At 38.6% G+C, this 20,203-nt stretch overlaps 1 protein-coding gene across 3 annotated transcripts in view; it reads right to left on the bottom strand.

Annotated features, from left to right (window-relative positions):
* Window positions 1-20,203, bottom strand: part of TRAPPC9 (trafficking protein particle complex subunit 9) — an 831,265-nt gene that overhangs the window by 76,753 nt on the left and 734,309 nt on the right. For 2 of the 3 annotated variants that reach the window (XM_073330054.1, XM_073330052.1), the window contains exon 22: window positions 7,460-7,531. The exons of the other annotated variant lie outside the window; for it this stretch is intronic. In XM_073330054.1, the coding sequence (XP_073186155.1) occupies window positions 7,460-7,531 (72 nt within the window). The remainder of the gene's footprint in view (window positions 1-7,459; window positions 7,532-20,203) is intronic. 3 annotated transcript variants of the gene reach the window in all.

Genomic DNA, 20,203 nt, shown 5'->3' with positions numbered 1-20,203 from the left:
TAGGAAAAAAATTATCTTAAATGCTCATGGATCAATGTCCTAATAGATAAAGCACAAGATGGGGTACTAGTTGGTGTTTGCTACACACCATCAAACCACACTATGGAATGGGATGACTGCCTCCTTATGCACTTATCTATAATATGCAGGAGAAAAATGGCATGATCATGGGGGACTTCACAATTTGAGTGACATATGCTGGAGATCTCATGCCAGTACTAAAAGATTCTTGAAATTTCTGAACATTATAGAATACAATTTCCTAATTCAAAAAGTATTCATTACATCTTTCCTACAAGATAAAAAGGAATTGATCACTGAAGCAAAAATTAATGGTAGCTCAGGTGCAAGTGATTACAACTTGATCACACTTATAATGTGTAAGCAGAATAAAATCCAGATCAGCAATATAGATAGTTGGCTTCAATAGAACCAATTTCACAAAGCTTAAAACAATTATGAACCAAATCAGGTGTGAGGAAGAATTTAATCAGAAAAATGTGAATGATAATTGGTAATCATTTAAGAACTCCTTACTAGATACCCAAGAAACCACAATCCCATAATTGAGGAAGAAGGCTATGCTGACTAAAAAACAACCTGATTTATAGGGGAAGTTAAGGCAGATATAAAAAATAATATATAGCAAATGCTAGAAAGGAGAATTTGATGGTACTGAATACAAATTGGAAGTTAGGAAATGTAGAAAATTGATAAGGGAAGAAAAGGGACACAGAGAGAACTCCATACCCAGCAGTTAAGGACAGTAAACAGGACTCTTTTAAAAATATATTAAAAACACAAAAAACTCTGACCAGTAGTACTGGTCCATTACTAGATGGAAATGGTAGACTTATCAACAATAATGCAGAAAAGGCAGAAGTACTCAATACATATTTCTGTTCTATATTTGGGGAAAAAAACAGATGATAGTCTCATCATATGGTGACTATAACACTCTTTCTATTTCACTAGAATCTCTGGAAGATGTTAAACAGAAGCTACTAAAGCTAGATATTTTTAAATCTGTGGGTCCAATTAACCTGTATCCAAGAGTTTTAAAAGATCTGGTTGAGGAGCTTGCTGGACCATCAGTGTTGCTTTTCAATAAGTCTCAGAGCACTGGGGAAATTCCAAAAGACTGGAAGAAAGCAAATGTTGTGCCAAGTTTTAAAATGAGTAAATGGGATGACCTGGGTAATTATAGGCCTGTCAGCTTGACATCAATTCTAGGCAAGATAATGAAACAGCTGATACAGGACTTGATTAATAAAGAATGAAAAGAGAATAATGTAATTACTGCACATCAATATAAGTTTATGGAAAATACATCCTATCAAACTAACCTGATAATAGTCTTGATGTAATATACTTAGACTTCTGTAAGGTGTTTGACTTGGTACCATACAACATTTTGATTAAAAAACTAGAACAATATAAAATTAACACTGCACACATTAAATGAATTAAAAACAGGCAAACTGATAGGTCTCAAAATGTAACTAACAGGGGAATTGTCAGTAAGCAGGTGTGTTTTCAATGTGGTCCTGCAGGGATCAGTTCTTGGCCCTATGCCATTTATCATTTTTATCAATGATTTGGGAAAAAAAAAACAAAATAATCACTGATAAGATGTACAGATGACATAGAAACTGGGGGAGTGGTAAACAATGAAGATGACAAGTCACTAGTACAGAGCGATTTAAATTCCTTGCAATCTGGGTACAAGCAAACAATATGAGTTTTAATACCGCTAAATATAAATGTATCCACCTATGAATAATGAATGTGGGCCATACTTAAAGAATGAGACACTCTATCCTGGGAAGCAGTGACTCTGAAAAAGATTTGGGGAGGATGATGGATAATCAGCTGAACAGGTGCTCCCAATATGAAGCTGTGGCCAAAAAAGCTAATGTGATCCTGGTATGCATAAACAGAATCTCAAATGGGAGAGGCTATTTTACCTCTGTATTTGGCACTGATGCAACCGCTACTGGAATATTGTATCCAGCTCTGGTGCCCAAAATTCAAGAAGGATGTTGATAAATTGGAGAAAGTTAAGAGAAGAGCAAGGAGAATGACTGAAGGATTAGAAAACATATCTTATCATGGTAGACTAAAAGAGCTCAATCTATTAATCTTAACAAAAAGAACATTAACGGGTGACTTGATTACAGTCTATAGGTATCTATATGGGGAACAAATATTTAATAATTGGCTTTTAAGTCTAGAAGAGAAAGGCATAACATGATCCAATGGCTGAAAATTGAAATGAGACAAAATCAGATGGGAAATAAGGAATAAATTTTTGACACAATAGTTAACCATGGGAACAATTTACCAAAGGTGATGCTGGATTCTCCATTAATAGGGCCCTACCAAATTCACGGTCCATTTTGGTCAATTTCACAGTCATAGGATTTTTAAAAAAGTAAATTTCATGATTTCAGATACTTAAATCTGAAATTTCACGGTGTTGTAACTGTAGGGGGTCCTGACCTACAAGGGGGTTATGGGGAGTCACAAGATTATTGTAGGGGGGTTGCAGTACTGCTACCAATACATCTGGGCTGCACTGCCTTCATAATTGGGCAGCTGGAAAGTGGCGGCTGCCGGCCAGGAGCCCAGCTCTAAAGGCAGTGCTGCCGCCCGCAGCAGCGCAGAAGTAAGGATGGCCTGGTATGGTATTGCCATCCTTACTTCTGTGCTGTTGCTTGCAGAGCTGGGCCCTCGGCCAGCTTCCGCCACTCTCCAGCCGCCCAGCTGAGAAGGCAGCAGCGCAGAAGTAAGGGTGGCAATGCCACAATCCCCCTACAATAACTTTGCAATCCCCCACAACCCCCTTTTGGATTGGGACCCCCAGTTTGAGAAATGCTGGTCTCCCCCATGGAACCTATATAGTATAGGGTAAAAGTACACCAATGTCTTGTACTTTACATGTCATGTCAAGTACTTTACATGTCATGGTCCATGACACATTTTTCACAGCCGTGAATTTGGTAGGTCCTATCCACTACTGACCATTTTAAAATTAAGATTGGATGTTTTTCTAAAAGATACGCTCTAGTAATTATTTTGGGGGAAGTTCTATGGCTTATACATGAGGTCAGACTAAATGATCACAGTAGCCTTTTGTGGCGTTGGAATCTATGACTCTGTAAACCAGGGCATAGCTTCAAAACACTGGCCCAATCCTGGCCCGCCTTAATACATAAAAATTAATATAATAAGGTCTTCCTAGGATATTGCAGGAAATTGCCATATCTGTCACAGGTGATTACTTTGCTAATTAATTAATTAATGCATTAGTTAGCATCACCCAAAGGAAAGACCCAAACAACCTGTCCTATTGCGAGAAAGCAGATGAAGCCAGTGGAATGAGATGCAAGCATCTTGAATCAGACTTATACCTCAGACAATCTATTCCTGACTCATCTCCCCACAGCCTAAGGCCCAACCCAGCAACCAAGCCCTCCACGGAGTCTCCACATCCACAGAACAGGGCGGTGTTATTTCCCCCCCTCTTGCTTACTCTGAAGTGTTCATTAAAGCAATGCAGCTTCAGCATCTGAATAAGGACTTCCAAAGCAAACTACGAGGGCTATATAAGCAATATAGCCTCCCACCCTAATTGCCACATAAAATCCACTCTCTAACTCCCAAACTTCTTCAGTCTCTGCAGGTAAAAAACACCAACCCTTGACGCTTTTGAGTCTTTCATTCCCATGGGAATGGCTACAACAATTCTCACCTGGGCCCTCTGCCACTCAGAGCAGAAGAATACCTCATAAAACAATGGACATTGATCAAGTAAAGAATAGGACAATCATCACCTAAGTGTACTTATACTGGGACTACAAATATCAGTTAAAACTTTTAACTTCCCATTTGGCAAATAGTTATGATCACCCTAATGGGGCAGGGCAGCAACTTTCTCAAAGCCCAGTATCACTGAGTTTTTAAAGAGCTACTGCTCTTTTCTCTGCTGGTTGTTGTCCTGATGGACAGGGGGAGTTGGGGCCTGGATAACAAAGAAAGTTTAGGAGCAACTTGGTCACGAGTGATATGTACCTACACAGGGAGAAGACAATAGATACTAGAGGGCTCTTTATTCTAGAAGAGAAAGAGATAATGACATGCAGTGGCTGGAAGCTGAGGCCTGAGGCTAACAAAATTAAAACTAACAATAAGGTGCAATCTTTTAATAGTGATGACAATTAACATTCGGAACAGATTACTGAGGGATGTGATAAATTCTACATCACTCGTAGTCCTTAAATAAAGGTTGAATGTATTTCTAAAAGATACAATCACAATAAATTTTGAATGGAGGTATGGACTTCTTTGGAAATCTTAGACAGTCTGCAGTCCACAGGCTGAAAACCACTGGACTAGTTTATCACAATCATCCCTTCAGGTCTTAAAATGTATATATCTGTGAATTGCAGAAGGATGGGTGGGAAGCCTTAAACGACTCAGTTATTTTAGTTCATGTCCTGGTGCAAGAGTTGGGCTGTGGCTCATGCAAAGAGACTCTAAATGCTTTACATTCTCTTTACAAGTAGAGATTTTGAACTGTTTTGCATTTCCTCTCTTCCATTCTGAAGGTAGTGCATGAGAAATCCAATAGGAGCATCAAACCCATGTAACCACCTGTAATCTGTGAATTCCAAATCTAAAATACATAAATAAATCATGTTACTTTCTAAACTAATAGGTTCACACATTAAGGCAGATATTTGCTTAAATAATTAAACACCTTAGCCAAATCAGGGCAAAACCTCTTGTAGGAAAAAATAAAATAAAAGCTCATTAATGTCACCTGCTGAATTCTTTTAATCTTTTCCTTGAGCTCTCCTGCATAATTTTAGGATAACAAAAATTACATTACAAAGTACATCTTGGGTTTTGTTAGTGAAATATGAGCTCCGGATTTTTTTTAGAGTTGGTTTCTAACAAGGAACGCAGCCTTTACAGCCAGCCTCTGATCCAGAGAGAACAGAAAGAACTTTACTTGCATTGATAATCTACAAGTCAATTGTTGGAAGTAGATTTCAGGGAGGGGTAGAGGACACATTACTTACTGAGAACTACTCTGCAGGATTACAGGCAAGGTTATAGTAAAGTCCTATAAAATAGGACAGATAATGTATCCATTCACTAACTGCCAATATTCTTATTCTCCTGCCATGTTACCTCATTTTAATCAGCTCTTTTATAATATGCTATTCATGTGCAAATAAGGATAAAAACTCCCCCACAAAGGTTAGACTACATACAGTACACAACTTTATTCTGCATAATTTCTTTCATACAAATTGTATCTTAAAATAATGTGCAGGGTTTAGAAAGAAAGAAAGAAAGAAAGAAAGAAAGAAAGAAAGAAAGAAAGAAAGAAAGAAAGGCATGGATAAGGGACAAAAGGGACAGCAGCTGTCTCATCTGTCTTGAAGATTAACTGAATTATGTTAAAACTAGCTGTATATATTTCTGTAGTCATCATATGTAAAACATTCCCTTCAGCTGCATTATTTTGCACTTCATTTTACATTCAAAATGAAGGGCCAAATTTTTCCCTTGGATGCTGGTGCCCAGTGACTGGTAAGCTCAATGCCAGCTGCACATGCACATTTAGCCTTAAAAATCATTCATCTAGTTAAATTCAACGCAGGGCCTGAATTGTGCAACAATGGCACACTGATTTTCGTCTGTGCTGACTTTTTTTCAGGCAGGATCGTATCGCTGGCTTCCACCTCCCCCGATTTTTTTTAATCTTTTTTTTAAATGAAGAAAACCCTCAGACTCCCTCTAGCAATAAGCCTCAATCTACAGTAAAACCAACCAGCAAACCCCAGTTGCCTAGAGAGGTGGCCTTTAGCTAAAGAGGAAATAGAAACAATAAAACCTTTGGGAATATTTTAAAGATGATGCTTAATGTGGAGAGGGAAGAGAGCTGCATATTGAAAGTGGCCATTAGCATAGGCCTCATGGTCTCCAAGAGGGGTTAGCTGAGGACACTGTGTAAATGACATTATGGGGTTTCATATTTATTCTCCCAATGAGTCTCATGCCCAATTTGCTCAGTTTACAAACAAAACAAGATTTTTCTTACTGCCAAACCTGAAACGTCTGCCTGGTGCCAGAAAATCACTCTGTGACCTTTTCACCATTTGTGATAGAGCCTCGCCAACCGACACCCACAATAAAGAGCCCAGAATCAAAACTTAGATGGCAATTTTGTTGATACATGAAACACAATAGGAACACAGCTTGATCTTTTGCAGCTACATTGGTTCTGTAGTGCTGACAGTAATGAAAATTTGTATCTGTCAATTTATTAAACTGATCTAACTGTGAATAATCACAGGGAGCAGAGAGCTGCAGTAACAGACAATTTCTAAAGAGTATAATTTCTGACCATATCACATATAGAAACAGCCCTCTTTTGTTACCCAAAAATACTAACCTCTCTGTGTGCTGAGATTCACTTTATCTCAATCTCCTGTAATGCTGAGTGCCCTCAGCTCCCAAGGGAGTAGAGAGCAGAAGGTGCTCAGCACTTTGCAGGATCAAGTCATTTGTTAGCAGGTGTAAATCTCTAATCGTCATATATTGCAAGGGAAGAAAACAGCTGGGTTTCACCATGATTTCCAATATTACATTTAATCTACATTATTTGCAACACTACTTTTTAATGTTAAAAGAAAAGGAGTACTTGTGGCACCTTAGAGACTAACCAATTTATCTGAGCAAAAGCTTTCGTGAGCTACACCGCAATTGCATCCGATGAAGTGAGCTGTAGCTCACGAAAGCTTATGCTCAAATAAATTGGTTAGTCTCTAAGGTGCCACAAGTACTCCTTTTCTTTTTGCGAATACAGACTAACACAGCTGTTACTCTGAAACTTTTTAATGTTAGTAGCTTTTCTTTTTATCCTACAATATTTAACTGAAATATACGAGAAATGGCCAATCATATCAGAGTGCAATTCACTATCAATTTAAATATCAAAAATACAGATAAGATCCTTTTGTGAACTGTATATGCAATATTTTATAGCACAGTTTCATAAAATGCTAGAAAAAATAAAGTTCAGACACAAAACCTTAAACGAGGTTGACAATGGTTTCCTAGTACTTGAACTTCCCCTTTTGAAGGTAAAATATCGGGTGTATTGGTTATTACTCTTCTAATAGTTCATGCATGAAAAGAAATCATATGATCATATCCAAAGCAGAATGCTACAGAGTTTGGGCATTTCACAAGTGTCTTACGTATCCAGATTTATAATTGTGGTCTTGGCTTTGGTTGGGCTGTTATAGGATGAGGTAGGCCACTTGGTTAAGATTTGAACAGGGATGCAAGGGCACAAGTTGGACTTGAAGCTAGCTGGTCACATCATCAGGCTCTATGAAAAAGAAGGAAACAATATTGCTCATTGGAGACCAGATATCACCTCTCTCTTGTTGGTGTTTGTTCTGTTGTTTGAGAGGCAGTCTCAGTTCAGGTGGAGCAAGGGGACCAGAATCTGCTGAGAAATAAACAGTAGGGAATTACCCAGGTGAGGGAGAAGTCCTCATGGCATAACACTAGCTTAGGTGCCACTCCCAGCCACTCCCTCCCCCCTGTATAGAGAATTATTAGGGGAATGAGCAAATGTGGCAGACTTCTGCGATGACAGTCTGTCCTTCTGTGACACAGGGCTTCCCAGATACCCTATATGCCAGTGGAATAAGTGAGAACAGCCCCTGACCACACTAAATCTTGCTTGAACAACCCTCAGGATGAGGGAACCATAAAGGGCTCCGGGATATCCCATCCTGTGCTGAGCAGATCTCAGCTTGCAGGGCCTTTGGGAAGAGAATGTTCTACTGATGGACAAAATCCCCTCAGGAATAGTGTCTGAAATAGAATCCCATCTGTCACACTGAACGTTTCCCAACTGGAATCAGACAGTGAGGAAGCCAAGGCTCCTTCCTAGGAGTTTGAATGATGCTGTGACAATTTTGCATAATTATTGCTACACTGCAATTGTTAATGGATGACTGCTATGGAATTACTAATTGATTCACTCAGATCACAAAAGACTTTAAAGGAATCCCTGTATCACTTAATTTTAAAGAAATTTGTACGGTTTCAGGAAAGCCATGAAAACTTTTGTGAAGGGGCAAAAGATAATCTGAGAGCTGGATTGTGCACTGAAGTCCCAGCCCCGAGCAGCTGCAGAAAGGAAAGGCCCTTCTGAGGTTCAGTTACTCTGATCTGCAAAATGGACCAATGAGTACGCTGCATTAGCCCATTAACAGATACAGCATACTGCCCCCACCTTGTAACCAGGTAACTCTACTGGCATGGATGAGAGGTAAGAGGTAGAGCCATGACTTTGCTTACTCCCCACCTCTTGCAGGGAGAATATTGGACAATCAGCAACCCCTGCCCTCCCAAGATCTTTGACCCCAGATCTTGTTGGTCCTGTGCGGCCCTTCAGAGGGTGGGGGGTGGGCCTTACTCTCCTGAATGGTTGCAGACATAACCTACTCCATTATGAAACAAAAACATATAAAACATTACAAAGAGCTTCACAGATTATTGAAGCATCATTGTGACCAAATGAAGGAAACACCCGGCAAACACAGTTGTTTGGGATGCATTTCCAAAGGAAATTATGCATTCAACAAGTAATATTCAAGCTTGATCACTGATTATGGCAAATGGCATTCATGATGAAAAGAACAATGTTTTGTAGCAAAGACAACCCACAGAAAGGCTGTTCTGGAGGAGTATACTGAGGCATAAGGAGGTGAAGTACAGTGTCACAGAATACACATCAAAAGAAGATTTCTGCATAGCTTCCTGGGCCTGAGTTCAGTGTGGCATTCAAATAGTGACACAGAAAGAAATGAAATTGACCTATGTGAAAAGATTAAGAGCCAAATATGTTGACTATGCAACAATCATGGGAGGAGCGTGATACCATTTGCAACTGTTTGAAGGGTACAAGTATCAGTGATGGAGAGAAGCTGGGAATAATATTAGGGATAATTGTATGATATTAAGAAAGAGAAAATGTAGGTCATTAGGAAAATCTTCTTGATGCTGTATTAGCCTGTGGAATACTCGAACATGGGAAGAAATATAAATCTCATTGTTTGGAACTTTTAAAACTTAAGACTCTATGCCTCAGCTCCTCATCTGTACAATAGGCATAAAAATACTTCCCTACCTCACAGATGATTAATTTATTAATGTCTGCAAGGTGTTCGGATACTGTAATGATGAGTGCCATAGAAAAGCCTACAAGCAATACTACACACTTACTCTGGTTTAATTCAGAATAAGATAATTTCTATACCTGGGGGGTGGGGGAGGGGGCGAAGTAAAGGAAGTGGTTTAACATCTGCTCTAAAACTGGAGTTTCAAATTTGAATATGTAAAACCTTTGAATCTGTACAGAAAACAGTTCTCTGAAAGGTACTCTCATATTTTGTGTCAGGGATCTGTTCTGGGCTATGTCTTTGGAAAACTGAAATAAGAAAATATACAGGGGTGTATTTTCAACACAGTGCACAGAAAATTATAGGTTTATTGCTCTTCATAATAGTAATTGTGGATCTACTCTACTAACTGTCACCCCAGCTGCATATCCTGTTATACAGTATAAGCTCATCCTACAGCATTAGTGTTTTAATACCCAATTACATCGGAGAGGCATTCCTAGTTTTCAAATACCTGCCCCCTGCCAGCCAATCCTGTTCTTTCATTTTCCAGAAAAAGGTGACAGATTCTAAGAGTTATAAGTGGGAGAAGGTTTTTATTAGAAAGAAGAAATAAATCATTCCTGATCCCAAATGTAGCACAAATGAAAAAGTGTATCGTCATTTTATTTATGGTACTACAGATTGCAATTTCAGCACAAGGTAAAGTTGTGCAAACAATGCCTCTGCTAAAAGAAAAGGAGGACTTGTGGCACCTTAGAGACTAACAAATTTATTTGAGCATAAGCTTTCGTGAGCTACAGCTCGCTCAAATAAATTGGTTAGTCTCTAAGGTGCCACAAGTACTCCTTTTCTTTTTGTGGATACAGACTAACACGGCTGCTACTCTGAAAAATGCCTCTGCTAGTATCTCAGGCTTTAAAAGAACATCACTTATTACATTGTACTTTTAACTTTCAGAAATCCAGTCTTTACAGGACAAATATTGCTGAGTTGACAGTTCTTTGACTATCAAAGGGAAAAGGTCTACTTTGACATCAGAACTAGAGCACAAAGAGAAAAGACGTACTGTGAAAGTATATACAAGCATCTAGGATCAGAGGAAAACATTAAACTTTCTGTGAGTGTCTAAAATATTAAATCCTGTCTCTCCATAACTAAACAGATTAGTGTCATAATGACCTCTACAGAGATTTTAAAAAATTTAAGTTCGGTAAGTCAGAACACTGTCTTTCTTAAATGAGATCAAGAGATACAACATATGAATTCCTTTAAAATCCACGCTGGTTACACCAAAAACAATATGGAAATTGTCATTGCTAAATTACTAGAAAATATGGATCTATGACTGCCTAGACTGTTCAGGAAAGGGCAGTTATTTATATATTTCTGTCCAAACTTCTCCAAATCTTTTTGAACGCTTCAGGAAGTTACTTCAGGTGGGCAAAATAAAATGAGAGCTGACCTTCTCACCACGTAGTTATTGAGATACCATGAAAAGAACAACCCTCATGTTATTTTGGCCCCATAAATAGTTCTTGGAAGCTACACTGATCCATGCAAAAATATAAACACAAATATTTTAAATAAAACTACTAAACCCTGTATACAATCCCAGCATCCAGGCAATTTGAGACCCAACATTTCCAATAATCCTTTATATGATGACAAAAAATAAGAGATATTGTGGGGAAAATGGAGCAGCAGCCATATCCACATTTAAGTTTCTATAGTGCCCAACAGATACAGATCAGGGCCTGTGGGTGGTAAGAATATTGTGTTTATTTGGGTATACTCAAATACTGAAATAGTCTGGTTCCAAACCACAGCCCTATTGGACTTAGGTACACCACAGATTTTTCTCAGATAACCAGAGCTATTTCTTCTACTTTTTGAAATATTGTTCAAGTAAAGCTTGGACAGTCTGCATTACTTCAGCAATGCAAATTAACTTGTAATACCATGTTTTAGAAACAGGACTTAAAAATATAAACAATTTCAAATACTGACAAATATAAATTCAGAAGGAAAAATTAAAACACATCTTTTTTTAACCTTGTATTATTATTCATCATAGAAGCAGAAAATTAATAGTAGGTGATTGAATTAACAGCTGCATTTCTTCACAATATTCCCCCTTACCTCCCTGCTTTCATTTTCTGATAGGATATCCTGACTTCTACACCAGGATCAAAGAAAATCTCTCAATTTGATTACAGATGGGACAAAGCAAAATTGTAGACCTAAACAGGCTCAGATCTGGATCCAAATGTTGCAGCTGAAGCCCATATCCATTCTTGACCAACTACAAAGTGTCATATGTAGAGCTGGCCTTCCCTGTAGGGATCCCTATTAAAGGCTACCTAAACAGAGGCAGACTGCAAATATATGTAAAACCCCACTTTTCAATCGCATGCCCAGAATGGTTATTTCTATTAACTAGTACAAATTAGCAGAAAAATTGAAGTATACAAATGAAATAAAAAGACGAGAAAAGATTCTGGTTTTATATTGTGCGTACTCAAAGTATCACACGCTGCTTTACTGATTGTGATTGGTAAATCAGAGAAAGATGCAGTGGCTACATAGACAAACCTGCTACACCATTTAATTGGGGTTTTTTTAATTAGACACTGAATTAGCCAAGTCACTGGAGTTTATCCCCTGCACTTTTTAAAAGATGCTATGGGAACTTAAACTACCGCTCAGTACAAGGAACACTTTATCGTCTCATCTGCAGGATGACACCTCAATAATGCATCTTCTTGGTAGGGCTATGCAATATCAACATGAGCGATGAACTCAGGAAGAAAGAGAACAAGGAAGAGAACAATAGTGTATCCAATGATTTTTAAAACTTTGAGACTAAAGAAAGACAGAGCCATCCCGTCCTACACAACTGACACTAAAAAACAACAACATTTCCCTTATGTTGTCCTGGATAGTTAAATAAATTAAAAAACAGGTACAGAGGAAAACTCAGCAATACTTTGAGCATTCTTGCTCATCTGTTCTTTCTTCAATATATTAATAGCCAAGAAATGTGATGGTTTTCTTCTAAACTGAGTGATTACAAACCCGTAAGGAATGACTGTTAGTTAATAAAGGGACAGGATTTGCAGAAGTAAGCCTGTCATTATTAATCTTAGAAATGCCAACTGGCTTCAGTTACACATGTAGGTTCCTTTTGACAGACCTCTATTTCAGAGTTAGGAGGATGCATCCACTTACTAACATGATCAGACAGGACAGTTTACATCAAAGCTATAAAAAGTAATGACATTTTAAAAAACAGAAGCCTATTAATTTTTCCAAGATCTAAAATAGGTCTCATAGACTTCTTGGTCAGAAGAGAGCATGATGATTGTCTAGTCTGACCACCTGCACATTGCAGGTCACAGAACCTCACCCACCCATTCCTGTAACAGTTCCCTAACTTCTGGCTGAGTTGTCAAAGCCCTCAAATAATGGTTTAAAGCATTGGTGGGCAACCTGAGGCCGGCCCGTCAGGGTAATCCGCTGGTGGGCCACAAGATAGTTTGTTTACACTGATCATCTGCAGGCAGGGCTGCCCACAGTTCGCCGTTCCCAGACAATGGGAGCTGCGGGAAGCGGCGTGGGCCACAGGGATGTGCTGGCCACCACTTCCTGCAGCTCCCATTGACCAGGAACTGCAAACCGCAGCCATTGGGAGCTGCGGGCAGCCATGCCCGTGGATGGTCAATGTAAAGAAACTGTTTCACGGCCCTCCAGCGGATCACCTTGACGAGCTGCATGCGGCACAGGTTGCCCACCACTGGTTTAATGACTAAGTTACAGAGAATTCACCATTTACACTAGTTTAAACCTGCAAGTGACCAGTGCCCCATACTGCACAGGAAGGCGAAACCCACCCCCCACTCAGAGTCTCCGCCAATCTTCCCAACCCCCAATATGGTGATCAGTTAGACCCTGAGCATTTGGGCAAGACCCACCAGCCAGACACCTCAGAAATAATTCTCTATAGTAACTCAGAGCCTTCCCCATCTAATGTTCCATCACTGGCCATTGCAGTCACAGATCGGCTACATACCATTGTAGGCAGTCTCATCATAACATCCCGTCCATAAACTTATCAAGCTGTCTTGAAGCCAGTTAGGTTTTTTACCCCCATTGCTCCCCTTGAAATGCTGTTCTAGAATTTAACTCCTCTGATGGTTAGAAATCTTCACTTAATTTCAACCCTAAACTTATTGATGGCCAGTTTCTAGCCATTTGTTCTTGTATGCACATTGGCAAGTAACTTAAATCTTAACTCCTCTCCCTCTCTGGTATTTATCCCTCTGATGTGCTTATAGAGAGCCCTCATAACTCCCCCCAGCCTTCTTTTGGTTAGACTAAACAAGCCAAACTCTTTGAGTTTCCTCTCCTAAGGCAGGTTTTCCAATCCTCAGATCATCCTAGCAGCCCTTCTCTGCACCTGTTCCGGTTTAAATTCAGCTTTCTTAAACATGGGAGACCAGAATTGCCCACAATATTCCAGATGAGATCTCACCAGTGCCTTGAATAATGGTACTAACACTCCCAATCTGTACTAGAAATACCTTGCCTGATGCATGCTAGGACTGTGTTAGTCTTTTTCAAGACTGTATCACATTGGTGGCTCATAGTCATCATGTGATCAACCCAGTTCTTTCTTCTCCTCTGTCACTTCCAACTGATACATCCCCAGTTTATAGCAAAAATTCTTGATGTTAGTTCCTAAATGCATGATTTTGCACATTAAATTTCATCCCATTTCTATTTATTCCAGTTTACGAGATCATTCAGATCTTCTTGTATGATATTCCAGTCTGACTCCATACTGGCAGCAGCTCCCAACTTTGTGTCACCCACAAATTTTATTAGTGCACACTCAACTTTTTGTGCAAAAGTCAGTAATAAAAATATTAAATCTGATTGGTCCCAAGAGAAATCCCTGAGGAACTACACTAGTAACCCCCCTCCAGCCTGACAGTTCACCTTTCACTATGACCTGTTGTAGTCTACCCTTTAACCAGTTCATATCCACTTTTCAACTCTCATATTAATCTCCATCTTCTCCAATTTAACTAACAACTTCCCATGTGGAACTGTATCAAATGCCTTACTGAAATCCAGGTAGAATAGATGTACTGCATTTCCTTTGCCTAAAAAATCAGTTATCTTCCCTAAGAAGGAGATCAGGTTGATCTGGCAAAACTACCTTTTGTAAAAGCATGTTGTACTTTATCCCAATTATCATTAACCTCTATGTCCTTAACTATTTTCTCTTTCAAAATTTGTTCCAAGACCTTGCATACAATTGAAGTCAAACTAATAGGCCTGTAGTTTCCCAGATCATTTCCCCCCTTTATTAAAAATAGGAACTATCTTAGCAATTCTCCAGTCATAGGGTATGACCCCGAGTTTACAGATTCATTAAAAATCTTTGCTATTGGGCTTGCAAATTCTTGTGCCTTTGAAGCATTTCCCAAAATCAGATTCAGTAGGCATAATTTTAATCTGAAGTGCTCCTGGCCCCTACAATGTACCCATAATATTAAGAAGTGAATCCTGAAAATAAGAGTAATAGTTAGCATTGCATGGAAAAACTTGACAAGACTCTGTGTAAAAATAAAAATAATAAAAAAAATAATTTTATAACTGAGATGAAATTTTAGGAAGCAAAATTTCTTCTCTGGATTTCCTGTAGAATTAATTCTCCAAAGGCAATCTGCTTGCCCTTTGAGTGGCCTTTCAGCTGTTACATTTTGCTGGCTGCCCTTGAGGAGGGTTTTTTTAATATCTTGTGAAATGGAGGGAATGGAAACTCTCAATGAGCAAAACACTCCAAAACGGAGGCACTTCTGCTTCAGTAAATACTTCGAGGATATATAAACTTCAGAAAAGGATCTCTTATTTTCATTTCCAAAGGCCAAGCATATTTATAGAGCACTTTCCAACAATGCTTCAGGAAATCAGTTCTTACACAGTAAAAGAAAATCTAACTAGGGAGAACACTGAGTATTGTACATCTTTGTCAAGGGGGAAAACACTATTATATTAAATATTAGTTTAAAAGAACTAATGACCAATACTTCAAAGTCTTTAAAAGGAAATTTTACATTTAATTAGGATTTCAGAATCTAATATGAGAGACTCCATCATCAGATACTAAAACTGGATTATCAGTGTGGATGTTTTCAAAGTATGAAAAACATGCCGATCTTAGACACCTGCAATATGGTAAAATTGGTAAAATCATTTTTTCAGTGGATACACTATTGTTCTCTTTCTCACTCTTCCTACAGCGAGGACCATCACTTAGTTTCCCACTTAACAGTCGCATTTTCAATTTCTCACCTTTAGAGCAATGCCACCAACTTGAAAATCACATTTGTCTGAGAATTTTGTACCGACTATTGTTACAAGTGACACCAAAAATTACTGTCTCTGAAAGAGGAAAAAGCTCTCTATACTTTTCACATTTGACATCAATGCATATAGTTAGTTGTGCAGTCAGCCATTTTCCGAAAAGACTTATAAACATCAACCGCGGAACAGAAAAACCTTTAAGTTTTTAAAGGGAATTTTAAAAGAAAAATGTCGGGCTTGGGCTCTAACATTTAAATGGTGTTCTTATCAAAAACGACTTGAGAACAAGTAGTCAAAAAATCAAGTTGACTTTTGTGCGTTTAATAGAGACTTTTAATACCCTAGAGGCCTCATACTCATTTCTGATCTGCTGGGTCCTAGCAGAGTGCCATACATAGTTGCTTCTGCTCATATATTGTAGAAATGGAAGCTATCAAGTTAAAAGTGGTTTTGTTTTTTTTAAAAGTGAATTAAAAAAATAATTTCCCCACAAACCATCCAAGGGTTGGGATGGGTTTTACCACATTTGCACTAGTGAAATGGATACTTCGGAACAGGAAGCTTTGAAGTAAATTTTTCTCATGGGGAATGAGCCCTACGCCCAGCAATACTCAACAGGCAAGAGCCTTTTGTGTAGAGGCCCCTATGCCTTCCTACCTCTGTTTTCCTGCCACGGTGGTTTCTCTGCACTGGCATGAATGGCACTCTAAAGGCATTAAACCTTAAAAAGATTATTTTAAGCCTGGTGATACAGTTTCTGACAGGCACTATGCAACCATATTCCTCTTCAAACAGCTTTACCAGTTTTACCAGTTTTATTAAAAATTAATCTCTTTCTCTTGGTCATGCTCTGAGACATTCAGTGAACAATTTGCTATGAATAGTCTTGGATTCTCAAGGAAATTTTTACTGAAAAGCATCCTGTTTCTTAAAGTGCATTATATGAGTACACCTGTCAAACAAAGCTTTAGACTCTGTTTCATGTTTCCATTTATTTGGACACTGGCACTTCTAGCCTTAGCGCCGAAGCATCTTGTTGGGATTGTGAAAAGTACCAATAGTTAAAGGATGGGTTCCCTTAAAAAAGACAAGAGACTGGTAGAGCTACTGTAGCTCGCCAGAGGAGCTGGTCAAATAATGAAAAAAAAAATCAATTATTTGCCACTAATTTATCTAATGAAGTGGGTTCTAGCCCACGAAAGCTTATGTCCAAATAAATGCGTTAGTCTCTAAGGTGCCACAAGGACTCCTCATTGTTTTTACAGAAAAAAAACAGCCAACTAAATAGTTGAATTAATATTATTAGCCATATATTGATTTGGGTGAGTAATGACAGATGTATTTGAGAATAATTTATTGAAAAAGCCCCTAAAATTAATCAGATAAGTTATTTGCAACAAATAATTTGTACAACCTGATAACTAGAGATATGAAAAGAATTGTCAACAAAATCACATGAAACTTGCCTTTTCTAAGGGTTCATTACAAAGTTGTAGCTCGGGTCAAATTGTTGAAAGGTTCTCAGACTGTCTGAATTAATGTTGAATCATTCTGAAGCACACTAAGCTGGCTTTTTGTTATTTTAAAACTCTGTGACATCACCACTGTTGCATGGTTTGAATGTGAAATCAAGAGAAACTCAGCTGTTTTGTCTGAGCTTCAAGTAGAGATTTTGGGTTAAGCACAACTCAAACGCAAATTGAAAGCAAATCTCAGGGAAGCACAAACACACATTAACTAAAGCCAAGCTGCTTTAATGCTTGTCTGCACAAAACCTGTGAAGTAAAACTAGTCAGTATCTTTTACCCACAAGTAAGAAGTGGTCTTCCAGATTTTTCAGATTGCACATGGCCTTTCCTTTACTCCAAAAGGGCTTTTGATGTAAAGTGATTTAAAGTGCTATACAGAGCCTTGTACAAGTATCTCTGCACAGAGTAAGTTTCATTTGATAGGCTTGGAAATATTAGATTTTTACTGGTAAATGTCAATAAACATCCATTTCCTCGTATAAACTAACAAAAATATTTCCATCGACAGTAATCAAAATGTACAGATAGGCACAGTAAGAAAAATTCTGCTTGAAAACTTATTAGAGTTTGATCTCACTACTGAAAATGGACCACAAACCGTCAAAGAAGTGGTGCACTGCATAGCTGCTGCTAGAGTTTGATTTAAGGCTATTTACTTTGTATATTTTGATATACGATGTTGACAATTCGTGACTTGCAGTGCAGTTGTAGCCGTGTCAGTCCCAGGATATTAGAAGGTGGGAGAGGTACTATCTTTTAGTGGACCAACTTCTGCTCATGGGAGAGACAAGCTTTTGTGCCACAGAAGAGCTCTGTGTGGCTCAAAGGCTTGTCACACTCACCAACAGTCATTGGTTCAATAAAAGATATTACCTTACCCCCATGTCTTTACAGTTACAAAGCTTTAACTTTTTTAATCTCAAGATCGACTGTCATTAAATAATTGTCGGCTCCCCCATTGTCTGAACCCCTCCCCACAATTTCCTGCAAGCGCAAACATTTAAAATAGAAAAAAAATGCTTAAAAATAAATATTGATATTATCTGTCAAAATTATATAAAAAGATGCTGTGATTGTAGCACGTGTAGGTATACTCATATGAGCTTTAATCTAGCTAGCACAAGTAACAACAGTAGGGCAGACATGGTGGCACGGGCTTCAGTACAGGCTTGCTGCCTGAGTACAAACCCGCCAGGGACCCTGGGTCGTACCCAGGAGGATAGTGTGGGCTAAAGTCTGTGCCACCATGTCTACACTGCTGTTACTCCTGCTAGCTATATTAAAGATAAGATGGGTAGGCATAGCCATCTGCAATCACTCCTTCACCTGCACTGTAGGCATAACCACAGAGACTACAGCATAATGTTTTACCACAAGTGCTTAATTACCTCTGCTTCACGGTTTAAAAACTATGCTGGCTTCCACATCAGAAAAGTTTGTGTTTCCTGGAACACTGGTGGGACTATTTGAGCTTCAAGATAGCTTTTTTTTGTGAACGTCTGAGTCTCTTCATGAAATATATGCCTCTCGGTAAAGAGTAGATTTGCAGGACTTGTTTGCACACCTCTCCGCTTTAATTAGTACTCAGAAATAGTCAAAAGAGTGGCAGAAATGGCACTCCAATAGTTCCTTTTGTCGTGTCATCTTTCAATCTGTTTATTCTTTAGGACCACTTCTGCAAGTATGTCCTAGTAACACATAAATGGAAAAATGCCCCTCCTGATCTATGGAACTTTTTCATGACCAAAAATCATTGTGCTGTCAATAGGTTGTTTTGTGACTATCCTATCACACACTGATAAAAATGAGATCACAACTGAAAAGGTGCTAAATGCTGCTTTTTCACTGGAATTATTTCCTTATTCTGAAGCTGTCAGAGAAACTATACCCTTTTTTATAGGATAGATGTTATCTAAAATCTCTAAGCTATAGCTGTCAGTACCTCTCTGATTATGTAAGTGACTGTCAACATTATAGACTCAGGTTACGATTCTAGGGTATTAAAAGTGTGACTTGACATGTAAGGAAATTTATGTTTTCTTAACAAAAAATAACATGCCAACATTGTTCTAAACCTGAAGCTCAAGAAACATACTGTATTTAAGCCATTAATGTGCTGCTCAAACACCAGCAAGGTTCCTGGCAGTTTTGAAGCCATGAAGTATGAGGAGATATTTACCCTGCATTCATAGAATCATAGAATATCAGGGTTGGAAGGGACCCCAGAAGGTCATCTAGTCCAACCCCCTGCTCGAAGCAGGACCAATTCCCAGTTAAATCATCCCAGCCAGGGCTTTGTCAAGCCTGACCTTAAAAACCTCTAAGGAAGGAGATTCTACCACCTCCCTAGGTAACGCATTCCAGTGTTTCACCACCCTCTTAGTGAAAAAGTTTTTCCTAATATCCAATCTAAACCTCCCCCACTGCAACTTGAGACCATTACTCCTCGTTCTGTCATCTGCTACCATTGAGAACAGTCTAGAGCCATCCTCTTTGGAACCCCCTTTCAGGTAGTTGAAAGTAGCTATCAAATCCCCCCTCATTCTTAGGTAAGCAATGACGTGAAAGAAACTAAACAGACTTTGGAAGGACCTCGCTTAACATTCAAATGGGCATTTAGGCAAATTCTTTTTCTGAGCTTCCGCAAAACCTACGGGTTAAATTCTGCTACGTGAGTGCTACTCCATGCAATGTCAATGAGAGTGGGGAAAAAATGTAAACGAGAGCAGACTTTGACCCCAAGCTTTAAATATACAGTACCCTGTTTAGTTTCACCTGACACAATGAAATTGATAAGATTTTACAAAGTAAGGGAATTCTGAATAATCCTACCATACCTGTTCTGTGCATAATAGAGTTTTTCAGGTCCCAGAGCTACCAACCTTGCACTTTTACATTCACTTTAAAAATGTTAACACAATAACAAACAAACAAACAAACAAACATTGTTTCTGTCAGGGAATAATGATAAAACTATTCCTTTAAAAGCCAACAGTATTTCCAATTCAGAAGTTCAAAGAACTATGTTTATATTGAAGTAATTTGCCATTTGTTAAGCACATTTTAAAGATGGCTAAAAGG

Source organism: Lepidochelys kempii, chromosome 2 (assembly GCF_965140285.1).
Source record: "Lepidochelys kempii isolate rLepKem1 chromosome 2, rLepKem1.hap1, whole genome shotgun sequence".
NCBI classification, from domain to species: Eukaryota; Metazoa; Chordata; order Testudines; family Cheloniidae; genus Lepidochelys; species Lepidochelys kempii.
The sequence above is the reverse complement of the archived record's forward strand: the minus strand, read 5'-3'. Positions and strand labels throughout refer to the sequence as shown.